The sequence below is a fragment of the Centropristis striata genome, chromosome 17, assembly GCF_030273125.1.
Source record: "Centropristis striata isolate RG_2023a ecotype Rhode Island chromosome 17, C.striata_1.0, whole genome shotgun sequence".
NCBI classification, from domain to species: domain Eukaryota; kingdom Metazoa; phylum Chordata; class Actinopteri; order Perciformes; family Serranidae; genus Centropristis; species Centropristis striata.
In genome coordinates, this window is record NC_081533.1 from 34,947,835 (window position 1) to 34,968,613 (window position 20,779).

A 20,779-nucleotide genomic window follows, 5' to 3' on the forward strand; every position below is an offset into this window, starting at 1 on the left:
TCATTAGTCTTATGCCAGTTTGTGCTAAATATTGTACATAACTTTTGTCTAATTTATCATTCAGATATGGATAACCATGACATGAACTCCATTTCCTTTAGGGTTTACCAACATTTTTTTTTCTATTCTTACATTGTCTCCATAAAAGGCAAGAAAGCAGAGTGGGTGAATAAAATTGCTCACCTTCAAAAGGAGTCACTGAAGAATAAGGACAGAGAGGAGGTGGTCACCACACTGATGGAGGTGAAGACTGAACTGGAGAACCAGAGGGGGCGACTCAAAGAGCTCCTGGAGGAGGTGGAGAGGGAGAGAGACTTAAACAAGCAGGAGCTCCAGGCAGTGGAGAAGGAAATAACAAAGGGAGGGTCAGTATTTGACAAACCAGAGGAATTATTAAGAGAAAAAGAAAACTTACTTCAAGCTGGGTGGAAACTGGAACAGACACAGAAAGATCATGAGGGACAGCTGCTAAACACAGAGAAACTGCTGATGCCAATAGAGATTCAGATCGCAAGAATTCACAAAAGAAGGAAGTAGACTTTGTGTAGATTTGTCACAAAAGGGGGAAAAGGCTGCAAGTAGCACACACGATGATGTCCACTGCGTCCAGGAGACAAAAAAAGTGATGCACGTTTGTGACATGATTGTTACTAGTATGGACCATTTTATGTACGGCATGTCAGTTTACTTCCTGTCCAGTAGCGTTATCCTTCATCCTTGACAGTACTCTTTCAATGCCACATCAACAACATTACCCGGTCTGCCTACTTCCACCTACGAAACATCAATTGCCTCCGCCCCTCCCTTATCATCATCACAAGAACCGCCTCTATCCACCACATCACCCCTGTCCTCCAACAGCTCCACTGGCTCCCAGTTCAGCTCCGTACACTCAAAAGAATAACTTATTCCCAGAACGTAATAAAATTATGGAAATAATTTCCACCTAAATAAAATGTTTTAATTTAGCGAGAAACAATTTTGTTGAGTGAACAAAATGTAAATATGTTGGGTCAACATGATGTATTTGCGTTACTGTTAATTACCAGGGGTCAGTCCAACTAGATTTGTAAGCGTAATTGTAACATACCAACATAATTTTCGTGGGCCATTTAAACTTGTATGATTATTATTAAGAGTTACTTAATTTAATAGGGTATGCAATACATGAATTAATTGTGCTGAGCGAACAAAACAAAGTTAGGTTGAAGTGGTTTGGCCTCAAAGATTACCTTTATCGTATGAAAATGAACATAATAGTAATTACTCAGGGGGGGAAAATCATTTTTAAACACAGAGTATTATATTCAGCAATTCAAAGAGAAATGTCAACCTATATAACCCCAGCTGGTATTAGAACACAAAGCAAATTGGATTTGTTAGAATCATTTTAGCAGAAAAGGTAAAACTGAGTTTATGTTGCTGTGAAAATACAAACAGCCTAAAATTTCAGTGTCCAACAGTCTGTGCATCATGTCATACGATATTTCTTCTCAAAATGACGATTCCTCTTTGCCAGCCAGAGCCAGGGATTCACCTTTGACCTATGACCAAATTTTTAGAGGTGCTTCAGCACCCCTAAAAATGAGCTCAGCACCCCTAAAACTTTGAGTAAGAAATGTTGTTATTCTAAACATTTTGTTCGTCTTTGAAAAACTTAAATGATGTCCAAAACAAACTCCGTAGTTTGTGGTTTAAATGTATATGCAAAGGATGAAAATGAAAACACCCCCACTTCGGAAATGGTATCATCCTCCTCTCTGTGCCTGGCTGCACCGCTCCGCTGGCCGACCGGCATCCAGCGACACACGCAGAGTGAGAATCCTTTAGTTGTCGTGTTGTGAATCAACTAAGTAAGTAGCTCCAAAGCTCTGTCTCGTACTTTCCTTTTACCTGGAGTTGTTCTGATTTCGATAACATATCGGCGAGTACTGGAGTCCAGGCACCGTTTTCCAGTTAGTTCGGTTAGCCCGGTTAGCTTCGTTAGCGCCATTAGCGCAGCTACAGTCAAACTGGAGCGGTCCGTTTATTAAACAAAAGGAGCAGTGCGACAAATTAACTGCGTACCTGTGAAGTGTGTACTTGTGTCTCTGTTGTTAAAGTTTATTGTTACTTTAGAACGGGTCTCAAACTCAAATTACCTGGGTGCCGCTGGAGGCAGTATCAAAATGACCAAAAAAAGACACAAAATGATTTAAAAAAAACCTAAATTACTTAAAAAAGACACAAAATGACCAAAAAAACCTAAATTACTTAAAAAAGACACAAAATTACAGAAAAAAAACTAAATTACGTAAAAGACACAAAATAACTAAAAAAATCACACAAAATGACAGAAAAAACCTAAATTACTTAAAAAAGACACAAAATGACAGAAAAAAGACACAAAATAACTAAAAAAGACATAAAATGACCAAAAAAAGACACAAAATAACTAAAAATGTAGGAAATGGTCTGCTTCAATATATTTGTGTATGATTGTCAGTGCCAAGGGAAAGAGAGAAAGATGGCCTATATTTTGCATTTTGTTGTCCAAGTAGCTGTTACTTTGTTCAGTGACAATAAAGTTCAATCTAATCACTTCTAATGACTGTTGATTGAGGGTGGGTGGTGGCAGCGGGGCTCAGTGGGGCTAAAGCTCTGACCCTAGACTCGCCCCTGCCTATGACCATGGCCTTCAACTAAGAGGGACACTACTAATTAGGATGTGCAATTTTCTAGTAAATTTTAAATTGCTGCATTTATGGTAAAACTACACGTTTTAAAACTGTTCAACCACAAAACATAATTTTATATAGTTGAAGCTACATGTTAGACTAAGTATAAGGTAACAGAAACCCAGTTTGCTTTTTCTTAGTGTATTCAATACAAAGTCCTCAGGGTAACGTTCAAGGCTATTCACAACCTCGCCCCCCCATATCTGTCCCACCTCCACTCCCTCCCGCTCCCTTAGATCCTCTTCCTCAATACACCTGTCTGTCCCCTCCACCTGTCTCACCACTATGGGGAGCAGAGCATTTGGCCACTCTGCTCCCCGCCTCTGGAACTCACTACCAGCCCAACTTAGAAACACTGACTCATTCCCCCATTTCAAATCACAACTCAAAACACATCTGTTTAGAACTGCCTATTCCCTCTGATGACAATTACCCTGTCCAATCTATTTTATTGTATTGTTCTTAATTCTGTGTATTTTATTGTTGTTTCTTTATCTATCCTTTTGTATGGTGTCCTTCAGTGCCAAGAAAGGCGCCTCCAAATAAAATGTATTCATAACAATATAGTAGGGCACAGCTCATTTTACAGCCACCATAATACTAAACACACTACATGTGATAAAATGAGTATGTAGTGTGTTTATACTGGCTTTGTATGTTAGTTTGTGTAAGCAAGAAATGTCCAGCTTTATACTCAATAAAGATTAATTTCGTAGTATGCTGATGATGAGACTTACCACACACTCAAGATATCCCATAATGCATTGCCACTGTTTTCCCAGTCTGTAATGGGAAAACATGATGGCTGGTTTGTATTGAACTTTCCTTTGTTAAATCTTAACAGTCAACTTTATTTCAGGTTATTTGTTAGGCAGGAAGTAGACAAAACTAGTGTTAACATGGTACTGTGTATGAAAATCAGTTTTGCTTTTCATTTTTTAAAAACATCTTCAAATATGTCTACATTTTCTATATTAATGTGTGCTGCTTTGTTTCTGTATTGTCTGTTGCTGGTGGCCTTTATTTAGAACAAATTTAAATGAATATGAAAAAGTATTGTTAAAGTAAGAAGAATTGCTAACAAACTCATACAAACAATCTGGAAAGCAGAGGTGCAGCTTGGTCACACATCCACAAATTTAACATTGGAAAATATTTGCGTCCTGTTCACTTACATTCTACGCACATAAAGGGGCAGACGGCATGAATTAGAACACACCTCATTTTATCACTCACTCTCCTGTCCAAAGTACACGTTTTATTTGAGGACTTTGACAGTGCAGCTAACTGAGGCGAGGCGACATGCACACAACAGGTATGTGGGATTTTCAAAGTTTAATTCTGTTTTTTAAAATGGGTGCCATCATGTGTCCAGCAAAGTTTATGAAACATGCATTATAATAGTATAACAATTATATAGAAAGAAAGCCGATCTTACTTCACAAAAGCCAACACATACTACATTGGAGACTTAACCCTAAGTCTATGTGTGTGTGTGTGTGTGTGTGTTAATACGTATTATATATGTCTCCCCAGCTGTCGTTACCTACTGTTTGTCAGTTAACTCACTGGTTTAAGTGACGTCCATTTTCCAGTTTCCTTCTTTATTTGCTCAGTGTGACATTTGACTAAACAAGGATGTGATACTAAAAAAATATATTTAATTAACAATCTCCTTCTCTAATGTTAATCAGGTCCAAATAGGTCGTGAAATTAGTTGTTGCTGGCAAATTTGGAATATGGTTACCATTGTTATCACATGCTATTGTACACATGCACACCCAAACATTTATTTACAAATTGCTGCTAAAGAAGGCAAATCTTGAACAATATTGTTTAAATACATTTTTTACATTTTTTTAAATTTACATTTCAAATATATTTGAAATTTTAGTACTCCAGGATGGTTCCAACTAATGACAGACTTCTAAGATCTCTCAGGACTGCCAGTGTTTTTCAGAGGATCGCTGTGTTCCTTCTCCTAACACACTTACCAAATGGAGGTACCTTACACACACACACACACACACACACACACACACACACACACACACACACTTTAGTAACACCTTGGTATGTGTTTAATTGACACATGAACACAGACAAGCCACCAATGAGTTATTATCATTATCATTATTATCATTGTGCATCTGTTGGCTGTATTTTGTCAGCCCACATCAGCAAGGCTTTTACTTTTACTTGTCATGTCACATTTCATAGGATATCATATGAACCCCTTCATGAGAATATGTCGATTTTTTTTTCAGGTCAGTCTCTGGACAATCATCTTACTCAGACAGTCATGGTGATGGTCGGTGATGACGTTGTTTTGCCATGCCAGCTTGAGCCTTCCATGAATGCTGTTACCATGACAATAGAGTGGGGGAGACCTGACTTGAAGCCAAGATTTGTCTTTGTGTGGCATAATGGTAAGGAGCTTCTGAATGAACAAAACAAAGCCTACAAGGGGAGAGCGTCACTGTCCATCAGCAACATGAAACACGGAGACATTTCACTGAAACTGTCCCCAGTGAAGAACTCTGATCACGGGACATACAGATGCTACATCCCAAAACTGAGTCAAGAATATTTTGTAGAGCTCCTTGTTGGTAAGTAAAACAACTACGTAATCCGACGTATAGAAACTTAAGCTTTCAACTAGGGGGGAAGAGTGCCCACTGGGAAAGTCTCAGGCCACACCCTCTCAAATGTCCGCTCACTCTGCGTGTCGCCACTACAAGTTAGCCCCCAGAGGGATTTAGAGACTCTGGAGGTGACGTATGGTTTTCACTGTCACTGTCTGTGCACGTCATCAGCTGAAAGCAGCATGACTAATTATGCACAGAGTCTCCGCTGATCATAAACATCGTGATGGTGAATTAAAGGCATCGCTAACTGTGCACAGTTAGCGATGCTAACACCAGAGTGTCTGGTGCTTGTTGTAAACAAACAGAGATCACTAAGTGAACACCTCCTGCAGCATCAGCACATACACACTGTACTGCTACAGAGCTAACTGTTAGCCTGTTAGCACATACACACTGTACTGTTACAGAGCAAACTGATAGCCTGTTAGCACATACACACTGTACTGCTACAGAGCTAACTGTAGCTAACTGCAGCTAACGGCGGCTCTTCTTAAGTAAGAAGGAGTCGCTGGATTTGTCTCCAGTCGCTTTCTTGAAAAATAGTTGCTAAGGGGATCTGAAAAGTCACTAAATTTAGCAACAAAATCGCTAAATTGGGAACACTGCTTCACCTCCTTTTATAAATGTCGTCTTGTTGTCGTGTAGAGTACTACGTCACATCCAGCTTAGCGATCTATCCAATCAGTAACCAGGCTATATCAGGGGAGAAAAAAGGCCCTGCTCTTCCACAGGGACGAAGAGTCCCAACAAAAGCCGGCTCCGGACTGCTCGTATTCAAAATTAGGGGCATTTCGGCGAGTGAGACCCACCTCATTCCGGGTATTGCCCGGTAGTGGAAACAGCCCTTTTGTACCTTAAAATTTCCCTCCCAGTCACCAACAACTCAACTACAGGTAGACGGGAAAAGGGATTGAAATCTGTAATCTATGGACCTACCAGGTCAGGCCAAAGTGGGCAACAGTTTCCCAATACAAATGTTAAGATACCGAAATGTGAGCATCGTGGTTTTCCTCTTCAGTTTTTTGTTTGGTCCCCAGAACTCATAATATATTCATAAACATGAACCAAAGTAGGCACAGTATGCTGATGTGTTTACTGGGGTAAAAAGGATGATGCACATTGATCAAAAAATTTGACTAATAATTTCTGCATGTCTGAAATGTCTCATAATCAGGTGCCGTCTCCTCACCTGCTATCAGCCTAGCAGGCATTGATGAAACCAGCAGTGGAGTGATGTTAGACTGTGAGTCTTCTGGCTGGTATCCAGAGCCTGAGGTGTTGTGGCTGGACGGTGAGGGAAAGCTCCTCTCTGCTGGACCTACAGAGACAGTCAGAGGTCCTGATGACCTCTATACTGTCAGCAGCAGAGTGACTGTGGAGAAGAGACACAGCAACAGCTTCACCTGTAGAGTCCACCAGAAGAACACCAACCACACCAGAGAGGCACACATCACTCTTACAGGTAGAAATCTACAGTGATGTTCAACTTTTGTTTCCAACATGAAGTTGAGTTTTGTAAAAGTTTTGTTGTCTTTTATCATTTCAGAGGATTTCTTCATGGCTTCTTGCTCTGGTTGTGCTGCCTCTACCACCATTAGTGTGCTGTTTGCTATAATGTTTGTCTTGGCAGTCGGCTGTATTGTCTGGAAATGGAGACAAAACAAATCTGGTGAGGGAAAAATGTATTTTGTTTTTTTAATAATGCATTTAATATCAATCAAGCCTATGATAACATGAGTGAGCACAGTTTAACAGTTCTGTATAACTCTGCTAAACCACAGGTGTCATTAAAAGCACGGAGCAGCAGAGTTTGATGGAAGCAGAAGTCATCAGAGGAGAGCAGCTCAAGGCAGAAAACGAAAAAATGAAGGCGGAGTTACAGCAGAAAGAGACAGATAAGACACAGGTTATTGATATAGTGAAGGGACTGATGAAGGAAATGGTGAATCAGAATAACAAAGTCACTGAACAAAAGGAGAAGGCAGAGAAACTGTTGGAGGAGAACAGAGAGAAGGTTCAGTCTGTGGAGAAAGAAGTAGCAAAGGAGGAGGGAGATGTAACATTAAAAAAAGCTAAAGCATACAGAGAACTCAAAGAAACCCTAATACAGAACAACTGGAACCTGGAGGAGAGAAAGACAGAATTTGAAGAACTGCAAATAAACACAGAAAAACTAATGAAGAAGGCACATGATGAAGTTAATAGAATTACAGAGGAGATAGGGAAGGAAAGGGATGAGCAGCTGCAGGACACAGAGTCAGAGAGAGGAATGCTTTAAACTCAGAGAGAACAAACTAAAGAAGAAGGCAATTAATGTGGTTAGTAAGATTGCAGAAAATAGAAAGAAACAGAGAACATGACGCAAACTAAGAAAGAACTGGAGGAGGAACAGAGAAGAAGCGATTTAGGGGAAGCCTTAGTGAGAAAGAAGAGGATAAATATAAATAAAACATAAAATCAATTTACAAAATCGTAATGTCTACATACTCACATCTACACTAATTAAACCAGCTATAAATAATACTTTATGATTTAAAAACTTCTGGCCAACCTACAACTTTACTGTTCTGGTTCACTTTCACTGGTCTCATAGCTTCGTTTTCAGAGAAAAAGCTGCAAAAAGCCCTGTGCCATTTTGCAGCTAAAACGCAAAAAAGGAAGGAGACCAAAAAAGGGCTAAAAGAGAGTGAATTTAACCATTAGACCTCAAAGCAGGCTTGAGCAGCACATGTGCTTATTTACTTATTTATTTCCATCCATGTTAACAAGTTAGAGCTGTCAGCTGCTGATGTTTGTCTCTGGTTAGACTTGCATTCATCCAGTGAATGAATTGATTGAGTACTTTTTTTTTTTTTTTAAACTTAAAATGTACGCAGATTAAGATTGCATTTAAATGAAACCCACATTTTGTAAAATTGTGTTTTTGTATCATGTATTTTTGCCCCTTTTAAAATACTGTATTATATAATATTATGGTAAGCTTTTACATTTTTCTAGTCCCATTTTATCTTATCAAATGCACTCATGATTATAAACAATAGTGAGAAATAAAGAAAGTACTGTCAGTAGTTTGATTTTATTTAAACAATATTGTTGGATGGAATTCAGGAATAGACTGATGATTTTTGTATGCATTTAATGTGTTGATGACACAGTTGTCACTTGTGACTTTTTAAGTTGTGCTGTTGGTTAAAAATTACATATGAAATGTATTTAGTTAATTGCAATTTTTGACTTTCATCTAGTTTTCTGAATATATTAAATATCCATTGAGCTCTAAAACACAGAACACATTGTACAGGCTCGTTTATTTCCTTGCCGTTTGTGGCAGAAAGGATTTTGGATGTTGGCGATGGAAGAAAGCATGAAAGGACGTTAAACATGGTGGTTTTTGTTTGTAGTTAACATTTTATCTGTTTGTGTATTTGCATATTTGTTTAGAATTTTGTTTTTAATATGTTTTCTTGAATTGTGTTTTAGTTTCATTCTAGATATACTTTTCTGTTTTGCATTGCATGTTTTTATTGAATAAATTACTCACTCGAGTGTGTGTGTGTGTGTGTACCTCTGTGTGTGTATTTGAACTAAACATTGTAAAAAAATAAATAAATAAACATTGCTCTTTCATATTGTTTGTTCAAAAATAATGTCACAGTTTCAACACGACAAAAATATTTAACTAATAAATGAAACAATATAAAATATATATAAAGCATCACTTTGTCAATTATACTCACATATTTTAAAAAATACATGTTTTACACAATTTTATCAGGTGATATGAGATAATTTTGGTCCTGATAGAAAGTCTTTGTAGCACTCAAGGAGATCTGAAATTGAAGGGCAGCAGCGAGATAACTTTCCCCAAACATGATGGCCGCAAGCTCCCTGCTGAAAATACTGCCGACTGTTTTTCTCCCTAAAAATAAATGCTTGCTAACGGAATAAACCAGGTCATTAAGTACAAAAAGGTATAATCTATCAGACATGAATCATAATGAGCAAGATACAGATAATTAAGTTTAATGAACCAGGATGTGCGTGTGGTAATGAAAAGAAAAAAATACAGGGAAGCATATAAACAGACATTCAGCCATGAACAATTACTCCACAATCATGTTCTTGTGTGACGTTAAGCTAGACCCAGGAAACAGCTAATGGATGCTGCAATCAGTGAAGTTACAAGAGACCAGTGTGCTGAGAGAAATAAACTTGAAATGGAAAGGTGTCAATAAACCCATGCAGGGAGAGACCCAGTGATGGATCTGTGCAACAACATATTTCTGTTTGCCTCTCAGGCCTTTTTCACAATGAACGATGTTTTGTTCTCAAAGAATGCTTCTTAAAATCAGAAAATGTTCTGATTTTAAGAAGCATTCTTTGAGAACAAAACATCGTAATAGATACATGATAGAGCCATCATAGGATGGCTGAGGGGGGACAATTGGGTGCTAGATTTACGTTGCCATGGACATGCCTTGGATTTGTGTGAGAAACACACGCTGCATAAATAATAATTGGATTTGGGGACCTGATGTCATCAGCATGGGTTGCTGACAATCAAACAGGTTAAGTTTGTAAACCTGCTAAACAAGACATCGACCAAACTTCACTGCACTTGGCTTCAATGTACAACTAAACTGAATTCATTCTTGCTTGCTGGGAGTGTTGGAGAGGAGTGTAAAGTGAATTTCCTATGAAATAGTAGTGTGAGAATGTGAAGATTTATTTTTTGCTCTGTCAATAATATAATAATAAAAATCCAATAGATTTAATTGGTTGTTGGAGTACAAAGTGTACACATATGTATGATGGTAAGATGATAATGGAAAAAAAAAACCCTGTTAACTTCTTTATGATTTGTATTTGTAGCAATGTGGCTGTCTTTTTTGTTATTGAAAAAAAAATCAAATGAAAAAAGCATTCATGGAAATTTGTATGGAAAAAATCTGTGATAACTTAAATAAGCTTAAAAAACAAAATTTTTAACTGACTACAAATTGTTCGTTGTTGTCAAGGACAACTTTTAGAGTTTTGATTTTTTAGAGTTACATGCTTTGAAGTCCTGTGATATGGTAAAAACTGCTTATATGTGAAAGGAATTAAATAATTTACTTCTGAAAAACATGCAACAAATAATTTCAGACAGAGATGATTTAGATGTTTGTTGATCATATTAAACAGTAATGTGAAACCATTTAAATATGTATGCATACTTCATAAATAAACTTTGCTGTTTCATATTGTTTATTGTTTTTTATAAATCATGTCAGTTTTCATATATATATATATATATATATATATATATAAACTAGCAAGACTACGTCATGTTGACTTACAAATAATCAAACATCAATTAAAATCATTAGATAGCACTTTAACATCATTTAGTGAAGACAAATAAAAAATGTTCCTATTGTAATTGTAGGGGTATCTGGTGAGAGATACAAATTGCCTCCAAAACAGGGGCACCAAAATGTTGGTAATTAAGGATGGCTCTTTAATGAATAAATGATGACCTTGCACAGGGCATCAAATATGTCAATAAAAGGGCGTTATCATAAATGCTATCCCTCATATAAGGATTACCAAACATGTAGGGATCAACATGAGCAACACTTATGTGAATCTCACGGCTCAAAAGTGTGGTTAGATGGCTATAAGAATTATGAATAATTATCATAAATAATTATTCATTAAAAGAAATGATATGACTTGATTTGCTCCAAGTCATATCTCTGAGTGTTGAACACCACAGTCTTATAGATCTGCACACATCATAACAGAGCTGCAGCAGACAGGACACAAGGTGAACACACCTTAATAAGATTACAGACAATTAATATAAAAGGACAAATCATTTTATTGGAGGACTTTTTCCCTGAAGCTCACTGCACTCTGAGGACAGCTGACATGTTGACACACACAACAGGTAAACTATGACAAAAATTGAATTTCCCCTTTAAAAACAAACAAAAAAAGAACTACAAATCATTCATTCATTATTTATTAATTACTTTGTTTTTAATACTGGTAGTTTCGAGCCTTACAAAATGCCATTTTGACATTGAAATCATACAATATAGTGAGTTATGACCTTTTATGTTGTGGATGTTAAATTAATCTGTTGTAGATTCTGCAGACTTCCTCTTTGTTTCATTGATTTACTGAAAATTCAGTAAAAAAAAAAAAAAAAAAAACTTGAGTATAAAAAGATTTCTGAATCGTTATTGACTGGTTAACAAACTATATTACTGTTATCATTTTTGCTTTTGTTGCTTTTCTTTGCCAGGTGGTCTCCTCTTTAAAATTAACTTTGGTTTGCTAGGTTTACAGGATATAGTTTTTTCAGAAATGCTATGCTTCCACTGCTAAATGATCTGATGAGGAGTGATTTATTCAGTCAATTTATTTTCTGTCTTTGCATTGATGGTATGGTTTTACAACTAAGTTTCCTTTTCGAAATTTTTGATTTTTAAAACAACTAAATGTAGCACCCTGCACTATGAACTGAGGAATCACCTTAAATATTAGGGTGGGCTCTGGGTTCTTATTTTTTGTTTGGGTGGTGCCGTATTAACCTTAATAAAATATAACTAACTCTTTCTTCTTCTTTTCAGAGATAAGGTAAGGGTATAAGTTATTTGGTGCCTATACTTAGTAGAACTTAAAATGAAATAGAATGTAAAATCCTACTAAGAATAAACAAATTGCTTCAACTGTAACTTGTTTCTTTTATATTGAAAAGTATTAAACACAACAAATTATTTCACATGTGGTACATGTTGACCATATCTTAGTTACAGGAAAATACTCTCAAAATCAGTATCACTCATTATTCCCTGAATGCAATACTCTTTTCACATTTAACATAAACCCTTGTGTGAAAAAAATAAAAATAAATAAATAAATATCTATGACTTCCTGTCAACGTAAGGTTATGGCATTCTCCTCCTTATTAGCGCAACGTTTGATCTTGTGTAACTGGAAGAATACTGCTCCACCCACATACACACATCTCATCAGGAGTATTATGTGCAATCTTAAATTAGAAAAAATCAGGTTTACTGTTAATGGTGTTCTACAGAACTTTCACAAGACATGGGATGACTTTATTGGATTTGTAAAGCAACCTGATGGGCTTCATTTAGAGTGATAAACCTCCAGCTGATCCATTTTTTCTGGTTGAGGACGACTGACTCTATGCGCAACTGGACCTTTTTTCTATTTGTTTTGTTTTTGTATATTTTGACTATAACTTTGGTGTTTTCATTTATTTTGTACTTTCCTAGTCTATGGATGTATTGGATAAACTGATGTGTGCTCTGACAGCTGATATAATTATGCATCCAAGGAAAATCCAATAAAAATAATTTTGAAAGATAAACCCTTGTGTGCACACAACCCAAAAAACAAACGGTGCAGGCCTGAATCTTGAGGTCTAAAACTTAAAAATACAGAATCCTGTCAGAAATTTTGCTCCTTTCAAAATAAAACAATACGCAGTTCATGCAGCCTAAAACTACTTCACATCAACATTACGTCTTGACCGTGGGCACCAGATCAGCAATTTATCAATCAATCAAAGGGTCTCAGAGGGTTGGAGACATGGACGACAAGAGTCGGATTGTTGAAGTGGAACAGCATATAATCATTTATGACATAACATATTCTTTCTATAAGGAGAGATGGTCAGATCTTACATGTAGGAGAAGTTAAGTAAGTTTGTTGTTGTTGTTGTTGTTTACCTTATACACAGTTTAAAAAGGGATCTCGCGGTCTCTATCTCGCGTGTATACGGCTGGCTCGCTACGCTGCAGTTACGCGCCCGGTGGGAACTGACGCCGGGCAGAGGATGGAGCAAACCCGCGGCGGAGCCGTTCCGCGCCCGGTGGAAATCCGCAGTAAGGTTGACGTGTGGGAGAGCGCACGCACAATAATATATTTCACTACAAGACAAACAAGTCACTGTTATTTTCTTAAACGTGTCTCACATTTTACTGTTATCATTTAATTAATTCAAAACACATTTCTAAATTCTTGTTTTGGTCTAAAATGCTTTTAGGGAAGGAAATCTTACTCATAAGTTAGATATTTGCTTAAAATGTCTTTTTCTTGATGTGTTTCTGTGTTCTATGTCAGATTTTTTTTCAAAGGGGGAAACGCATCACATGCTGGAGGACGGGATGAGAGGACATCGATGGTTACCACACTAGAGATACAGAGGGATCAGATGGACAACACACTGAAAGAGGTGAAAACTGAAGTGGAGGGACAGAGAAACCAACTGAAAGGGCAACTCAAGGAGATGGAGGAAGAGAGGGAGGAGATCAAAAACAAGCTGCAGTCAGTAGAGAAGACAAGGGGGTTTGACAAATCAGATTAATTATTAAGAGAAAAGGAAAACCTATACCTAAAGGCTCTGTGGAAACTGGACAAGAAAAGGAAAAACACTGAGGGACAGATACTGAACTTAGAGAAACTGCTGGAGCCGATAGAGATTCAGATTACAAGGATGAACAGGAAGGAGGATGTTTGAATCTTGATAGACTAACCAACCCGGGTAAAATGTGCCAAAGTCAAGGCCAACAGGTGGACAAATACAGTTCACAAAAATGTCACTGGTGTGCCATTGTGTTGGGCCGATGAAAGTCAATCTGGTTCCGTATGAAGACAAACATAGATCAACATACCCAATATTTACACTAGCTCTCACACTCCACTCAGTAGGTGTTTGAATTAGGATTCAGTGACTCCGGTCCACTTGGTGGCACTAATCCATCTCCAAACTGATTTTCCAACTGACAATAAACAGAAGAAGAGACCTGGCCTCACCTTTTTTCCGAAAATGTTTGCTCACCTGTTCACCTTCAGCCTTGCCAGTCCTCTCACCTCAATAGCATCCACACGTCCTGGAAATAAAAGTTATAGAGAATTTCAGTAACAATATCTAGCTAACAGTACCGTTAGTTAATCATTTTCCACCGGAGCGTTAGCTGGCTAGCAGCTAATGTTATGTTCTCTCGCTGTGTTCAATGACTCAATTCATCAAGCTGTAGCTAACGTTAACTAAGCATATGTCAACAGAGCTCCTGGGTAACTTAGATATACCAGAAAATATAAAAATGATTGAAACCATCACTCACCAAATTCAGTCCGGTAAATCTAACTTCCAACTTTTGGTTGTCTGCACTCTGACTCCTCGATGTGCACGCTCTGGTCACGGTGGATATCACCACACGAATTCAGTCAAGCGTCAGGCAGCAAGAACGAAGCGAACGGTTAATCATGTGTCATAATGTACAGTGACACATAAAAATTGAGGACCCTGTTTGTTCTTTTTCAATCTTGTACATTAAAATAGTGTTTCTCATCTAACGAATCGTTGCTACTCCAAATGTTATCATAAGTACATATTTTTTTACATTTTATGCTGCTCCGCACTCCGGCAGAGATTAAATTTGCCAGTAAAGTAGCCTACTGCCAGTAAAGTTGTTAGTTAACTCGCGGTATCCCAAATTAATGTTCAGCTGCTTAGCAAAGTAGCTATAAAGTGTTGCTGAAGGCTCTTACCTTGATGACAGTCGACGGCGGCTGCAGTAGAGTCCGACATCACCCTCCATGTGGCGCAAATGTCTTGAGCGGAAGTGTAAGGCGATTGAAACCAACTAGTCCCCATTGAGTAAAATGTATTAATTATTCAACATCGTTGACTGTACTGATAACATATAATGAAATTGTACTCATTGATTTTCAGCTGATATTAGTCAAACAAAAATTAGTAGAATGCAATTGATAAATAATTCCAATGTGGTAAAATCAACATGACAATATGCCAAACTGCATTCAGACATTTTTTTCATGTATAGGTTACTAGTATTTATTTTGTTATGTTTGGCTACTTCTTTTATTTTTGCTTGAACACCTGCATGTGCCCCACGCATCACTGCTGCCCCATTGCAGCCCTGGCCTACAAGGTTTTTCTTGTACTCCTGCCCATGCTTCTCAAGGAAGCATATAATCTTGCCACTTAAGGTGGCAGCATCCAGGTGTTCTGCCACTTCAAACTCCAGAAAGCTGACTCTGTATTGTTTTACTCCTGTATTTTGGATTTTTAGCTTGTTGTTCAAGCCTTTTTTTAATAATGGGGTTATGGTAACCCAGCAAGTCTAACATAGACAGAAAAACACCCTTTTTTCCTGAGTCGAGAGACTCCCTTTGACCCCGCTGTGCTACGTTTTCTGTGGCTCTTAGAACTAAAATTTCTGCTAATGTTTTAATGTAGTATTGGTTTTCAGCCACCTGCTTCTTCTTTTGCTCATCCAATAGTCCATAGTTGAGGTATTTTTATCCATAATTTTCTTGTTCTCCATGTTGTCCATGCAAACATTGCATTTACATGACCTTCAGATCTGGCATGAGAACAGAAACCACTGTCTCTCATTGTAGCCTTTTTCCAGTTACGATAACCCTCGAATGAGGTGAAAACAGTCCTTGGAGCATAGGAGAGTGGAAAATGCCACAAGCAAAACAGTAAGTTGCATCTTTCGAGTGTGAGTATTCTAACCAGGGATGAGATTTGTACCAGTCGCTGCGGAAGCTTCTCCTGGCCTCCAGGGTCTTAGGGAAACTCTCACACTCAATGGCTGGACTGGCACCTCACACCTGGACTTGGATATGTCTAGAAGATGGAGAGGAGGAAAGATTCAAACTGCATTACATCTGAACTAATTATTCAATATAATGACTAGTAAAACATAATCAATTTGGAACTGTCATTGATAAGTTATAACCATCAGACTGTGTTTAACACACACTAACATTTTAGCCTGGGAGAGTATTTTTATAGCCTGGGTATACCCATACTGCCTTGCGTGCTCAAATTTCATTTCGAACCTCCATCCAGTCTGGCAACCACGGCCGTTTCTTAGCCCTGTTTTAGGGATCCAATCACAGAGCGGGGAGGGACGGCAAGACGACGACGCGTACTACCCGGCAGACGGAAGCTTGTAGTTTTCTTACGGATCCAACATGGCTGCTGCAGACGCGAAACTCTCTTTAGCTGCAGATGGTGTTTTAAATAGTTTAGAGCGAAAGTTGAAAGGCGAAAAGTCTCTCGCCGGCTCCACTGTCCCCCGGCTCGTAGCGACATCACTGGCGTTACGGTAGCGGGGCTATTAGCACCACTAGCGGCTAATAGCAGTCAGGGTTTCAGACAGACATTTGATGACCAGAGCTCCTAGACCCAATCCATCTGAGTCCTTAACCTGCAAACCCAGTGTCTTTGAACCTTGGTAGACTTCAAAGTCTAGCATAATTCCATCCACTGATGCCAGCACGAAGTTCTTCATTCCCACTGGATTCGGCTTTAGTGGCACATACTGTTGGAATGGACAGGCCCCTGTAAATGGGATCATCTGCTCGTCAATTGAGACGCATTCTGGATGGGCCTGAAGGTGGCAGCCGGTGAGTATGCGGTTCATAAAAGGCCTCACCTTCCAGAATTTGTCAGTTTTCCTCTTGTCTTCTGGAACATCATCATCGATGACTACTTTCAGATAGCTCCGCAGTTTGAAGAACCGATCACGTGACATTGTGTCACTAATGGCAGGGATTCGTAGGGCATTGGACCAAAACATCCTTGTCTGTGGATAAGGCACGCAAGACATCAAAATTGCTGCTCCAAAGAAGTGATATATTTCATCAACCGAAGTGTTGAGAAATGTCCCACTGTTAGCTTGTGACATGGCATTTGTGCAGTCAGCAACGACTTTCATCAGCTCTGAGTCAATGTACTGCTCCACATAATCCAGTGGCTGCCAACCTGTTCGCTCATCTTTCAGTTCATCCTCTTCAACCTGAAACTGGACTAAGTTTGCGATAAATGGAGCAGACCTCCAGCGCTCTTCACGTCCAGCATTCCTAGGTTCTGTCCTGGGCTCTCCATGTCCTTGCTCATCCTCGTCCAGCTCTAATAATAAAAACATAATACATTTTATTTGTAATGCATTAAACATTCTGAAACCTATTAAAGTGTGTGGGGGGGGGGTTTAGTGATGAGAGGTGGCATGTGGAATGACTTCATCCACAGCAGGATCATGATCTTCCCCATCTGAGAAGTCTTCAACCTCAGAGTTGTCTGCAATTGCCATGAGCAATTGTTCTGCTCTTGACAATGAAAGCTTCCCTGTAATGATAACATGACAAAGAGCCTGTGAATATACACATTCATCCAGGTCATAGTTACCTCAAGGAAAGTTCCTTACAGAGACAGATGGCTAACATATGATGTTAGCTAGTTATCTAGCTAGCTTGCTAGTTATCTAGACAGGTTAAAATTAAAGGTTAAAAATGTAAAGTGTTTACACCTGTAATTAAACCACATGGACCACTTAAAATAACTATTTACAACTGTAAACTCATCTAAATATTCTCAAGTTTAGCTAACCACTTGGTACAATCAATATCGTAACATAGTTCCAATGTACTCAAACGAGTACTTGACATTTGGGTGGTTGACGTGACGCTCAATTTTTGTGTTCCCAGTGACAAATATAAGTAAAATTTGATAATATTTAATTAAAATTCATTTTTTAATATGCAGTTCATTCTTCTACATCTAATCCATCTGCAAAAAATGAGTATCGTTCTTCAACTATGCAAATATTCTGTTTTGAACATGACATTTGTCCACCGGTGCAACTGTCCTGGGTAGCATTACTTATCTTACAACAACAACTGTAATTTAATGAAAAATTAATCTAAATACATTAAAATACTTGAATGCATGTCATACGAGTGTTTACTTAATGAATCTAGAGGTTATAAGTGTTAAGGTCCCTATGTAGAGTTATTATGACACATCCTGGAGCAACGCCATTATGTAGATATAAAACAGATATCTTATTAAGGGATGAGAACAGCAGGCTTCTTCCAGGGAAGAAAGACACCATTGGAAGGAAAGAAAAAATGCAGAGGAGAGTACTTGCAAAATCGTTGGTTGACTTGCACAACGAATACCTCCAGACTGCTGGACCACACCTTCGACTGTCTTACAGACAGTTTATACACTACAGGCCATTTTATGTAACAGAAGCCAAATCAAATGACCGCAATACATGCGCCTGCTACCAACACGAGAACTTGCGTCTACTTTTTGATGCGTTGTCACATCGTGGTATCCTACCATCAAAAAGCCTATCAGATCTTCTTTCCAGCATAACCTGTAATACTGACAACTTGAAATGCATGGAGCGCACATGCACTGAGTGCTGCTTTGATGAAGTTGAGCTTGCCACACACAACCCAGATGATCGGGCCAGATGGGAACACTGGGCGAAGGAAGATGTGGTGGTCGGAGAAAAACCATATAAAAACTGGGTGAAGAAGACTGAGAATGGTACAGGGGGAGAACTGGTTGAGGAGTTCCAGAAAGAGTTGGAAGGTATTGCCATCCACCAGTTCAACTGGCTTCATCAGGCCAAGAAGTTCAGGCATCTGAAGGAACACCTGAAAGAGAATGAAATGGTCCTGCACGTGGACTTTTCTGAAAATTACGCCTGTAAATTGAATACAGAAATTCAGTCATTTCATTTTTGAGGGAACAGGCAGCAGGCTTCTATCCACACTGTTGTGGCATACACATGCACAGGGTCACAGTCCTACGCCACTATCTCGGATTCAGTCAGCCACAGTGAGTGTGCTGGGTGGGCCCATCTGAAACCAGTGGCCCAGGACATTATGAAAAAGTCTGGCCACAAGATTGACACTATGCACGTACTGAGTGATGGTCCAGTAACTCAGTACCGGAACAAGGCCAACTGTTACTTGTTAAGCAGTGTGCCATACACATGGGGGCTGAAGAGGGTTACGTGGAACTACTCGGAGAGAGCCCACGGAAAAGGCGCACCGGATGGGGTTGGAGGTGCAGTCAAGCGAATGGCCGACAACCATGTCCATGGAGGGCAAGACATACAAAGCCCAAAGGACCTTTATGAATTCCTGATCCAAAAAGAGGTCCCCAACATCCAATTCAAATGGATCAATGAGGCAGACATACAAGTGTTTGATGAGATGTTGCCACCGTCTGTTCCAAAAGTCCCAGGCATACTTACCACGCACCAGATCCTGTCATTCTCGCCAGGAGAGATTTTCTACAGGGCTCTCAGCTGTTTCTGCCGGTTCCCAGAAATGTGCAGCTGCTTCTCCCCTAAAAAGATGAGGCCAGACAATCGAGCAAAGGGAAGCGTCTCCTCTGAGTCTTTGAAGCCCAGCCCAAGAGTCCTGAAAGTCATAATAGTGGAAAGGAAGTGGAGCAAGGGGATTTATCATAGTTTTTTAGTTTTAAATTTGTCATAGTGAGGTACGAGAATATGCCATTTTTACGGGCCAAATCACCGAAATAAATGAGGAGCACTTTGCAGTGAATTGCATGGAGCAAGTAAGCAACAAAAACATATTCAAGTGGCCTGCTAAACAAGACTGTATTTTGTACAGCAAGAACAAACTTGTTTCTGCCATCTCTGAGCCAGAGCCCTACCAGCGGGCCGCACAACTCGCCAAGTACGACTGGCTGCTTTTCAATGAGGTGTGAAAAGGGAATGAGTTTCTGCTAAACACTACAACTTTTTATTTTGCTTGTATTTCATGGTTTAGTATGTTGTACAGCACAGTTCATAATGAATCAATTCACAGGATGTTTTGCTGTGTTGTCTTGATGGGTTGTTCAACTAATTTTACCCAATTATTTTCTTGATTAATTCCATTTATGGTTATGTGAAAGTATGGCTATCAGAATGTTTGTAGCATTTTTTGTACTTTTGTTTTATTGCTTTTGTGTTGTTATTTTGCTTGTATTGCATGGTGTACTATGTTGTACAGCACAGTTCATGAAATAAATGAATTCACAATGAATTATTTTAAAGAACCACAGGATGTTTCACTGTGTTGTGTTGATGGGTTGTTCAATGAATTTGACCCAGTTATTTTATAGATTAATTCCATTCATGGTTATGTGAAAGTAAAAATATTTTACCTGTGTTGTACTAAAAATTTGACTGAATTTAAAATAATAAATTTGACTTTGTACACGACATGGGCATACTAGTACTCTGTTGTCCAATGGTGCAACGGAATGTCCTGTGGTGCAACAAATTTAATTGTGTGTGGAAAAGGTATTTTAATGAAAAATGTATGTAAAAAATGTTGGATAGTACAATAATGTTATCATCACTATGCAGCTATAAGGATGAAATGAAGATTCCTTATAATGAACGCAACCCAGGCATTTGGGTGAAGTCTCTATGTGTACATCTTATAGTAACACATAATTCAAATAACATAATTCTGAATTTTTGGGGGGTATGTTTGATGTGGAAATATAATTGGGACAAACTAATATGCCTTTGGCTTATC

The 20,779-nt window shown here is 38.6% G+C and overlaps 1 protein-coding gene across 1 annotated transcript; it reads left to right on the forward strand.

Annotated features, from left to right (window-relative positions):
- The first annotated feature begins 3,980 nt into the window (after positions 1 to 3,980).
- LOC131989309 (butyrophilin subfamily 3 member A2-like) lies at positions 3,981 to 13,751 on the forward strand. The gene is made up of 7 exons (XM_059354502.1): positions 3,981 to 4,032; positions 4,612 to 4,720; positions 4,985 to 5,326; positions 6,540 to 6,827; positions 6,912 to 7,034; positions 7,147 to 7,621; positions 13,508 to 13,751. Exons 2-7 carry the CDS (start codon positions 4,621 to 4,623, stop codon positions 13,749 to 13,751), a joined length of 1,572 nt encoding a protein of 523 aa, XP_059210485.1. The 5' UTR covers positions 3,981 to 4,032; positions 4,612 to 4,620.
- Positions 13,752 to 20,779: the final 7,028 nt, after the last annotated feature.

Bases quoted from the DNA above. Each gene is read 5' to 3' on its own strand.
- LOC131989309 (XM_059354502.1), top strand. From the start codon at position 4,621: ATGGTTCCAACTAATGACAGACTTCTAAGATCTCTCAGGACTGCCAGT. The intron at 4,721-4,984 runs GTACCTTACACA...TTTTTTTTTCAG, and splicing joins AACACACTTACCAAATGGAG to GTCAGTCTCTGGACAATCAT. The intron at 7,622-13,507 runs GTCAGAGAGAGG...GTTCTATGTCAG, and splicing joins GAGCAGCTGCAGGACACAGA to ATTTTTTTTCAAAGGGGGAA.